The 1,090-nt window shown below is 36.6% G+C and overlaps 1 protein-coding gene across 1 annotated transcript in view; it reads right to left on the bottom strand.

Moving 5' to 3' along the window:
- The window catches only part of LOC106123225 (uncharacterized protein K02A2.6-like), a 37,513-nt gene extending 36,663 nt beyond the window's left edge, over positions 1-850 (bottom strand). Inside the window, exon 1 of the mRNA XM_013319457.1 lies at positions 836-850. Within this exon, the coding sequence (XP_013174911.1) occupies positions 836-850 (15 nt within the window). The remainder of the gene's footprint in view (positions 1-835) is intronic.
- Positions 851-1,090: the final 240 nt, after the last annotated feature.

Here is a 1,090-nt window from a genome sequence, read left to right as displayed (position 1 = left end):
TACATAAGTTGTTAAAGCAGTAAACGTGCGGTGGTCATTACTTATTATCGTATTTCCGGAGCGCTAATCAAATCTCAGTTTGTAAACCGTGCCAATGTGCCGCGACACGTGAATATCGTCTATCAACATATTTAATAACTTGACTACGTGACTTCTAGTATAGGTTTCGTGTGAGAAATTAAACTAAGGGTCACCCTTAGTGAACAGTTAAAGATCTCTGAGTATGGAAGTAGAAAATTGCGCTTACTAATATAATAATTTGAAACGAAGGTTTATTTATGGTATAGAGAGGCCTGTTCGGAGGCGAATAGCTCAGGGTGTATCTTCGGGACACTCTGGCTTATCTGCCATATACAGTAGCGTAGTTCTATGTTACGGTAACACCATTCAACGGGAGGAGTCATATACTTTGTAGTAAAGTGCTGAGAGTCCGGTATCTTCCTCGAAAATCTGAAATCCTCTTCTATAGCGCTTTAGTTTCGCTATTGAAAGGTGCGTAAACCAAACATAACCCTGACTTCCCCTAGAAAGCAGTATATCTTTACTTTCCCCCGATACCAAAAAAAGGAGTTATTAGTATAAAAGTTAAAAATTATACAACTTAATTGTAACCAAAGATAGTAGAGATATGTGAATCAGTACGCTGGTTAATAAACTTGATACGTGAAACTTAATTAGTATAAACAAATATTATTACTTACATAACAGTTGAGGAGGTAAATAGTTGAGTTATGTGGAGTGGTATTCCGGATGCAGGCGAGATACGGCGCTCGTTAATGGATTGTACGCCGCGGAGTGTATCCACGTCTTAATTATCTCTAACTTTATTGCTCACATGTTCTCTCAGCATCGCTCAGGGGTGTAAGTCGGCACGTCTAGGGTACGCAAACAATATGTGATGATTTTGACAATGTTATCATAGGTTAAATTTTATCCTAATTTCAATCATCAGACGTACATTTTCATTAAAGGAACATTTCAATAGTATGGTAATGTATTAATGTTTTTAATTATTTTATTAGATGTTGGTAAGCTAGGATGAGTTGAATGACTAGTGTAAACAAGTACCTAAAAAAAACGTTTTGAAACT

This window comes from Papilio xuthus, unplaced genomic scaffold (genome assembly GCF_000836235.2).
Source record: "Papilio xuthus unplaced genomic scaffold, Pxut_1.1 DF826115.1, whole genome shotgun sequence".
NCBI classification, from domain to species: Eukaryota; Metazoa; Arthropoda; class Insecta; order Lepidoptera; family Papilionidae; genus Papilio; species Papilio xuthus.
Note: the sequence above shows the minus strand (reverse complement) of the source record. Positions and strands in the feature narration are given on the sequence as shown.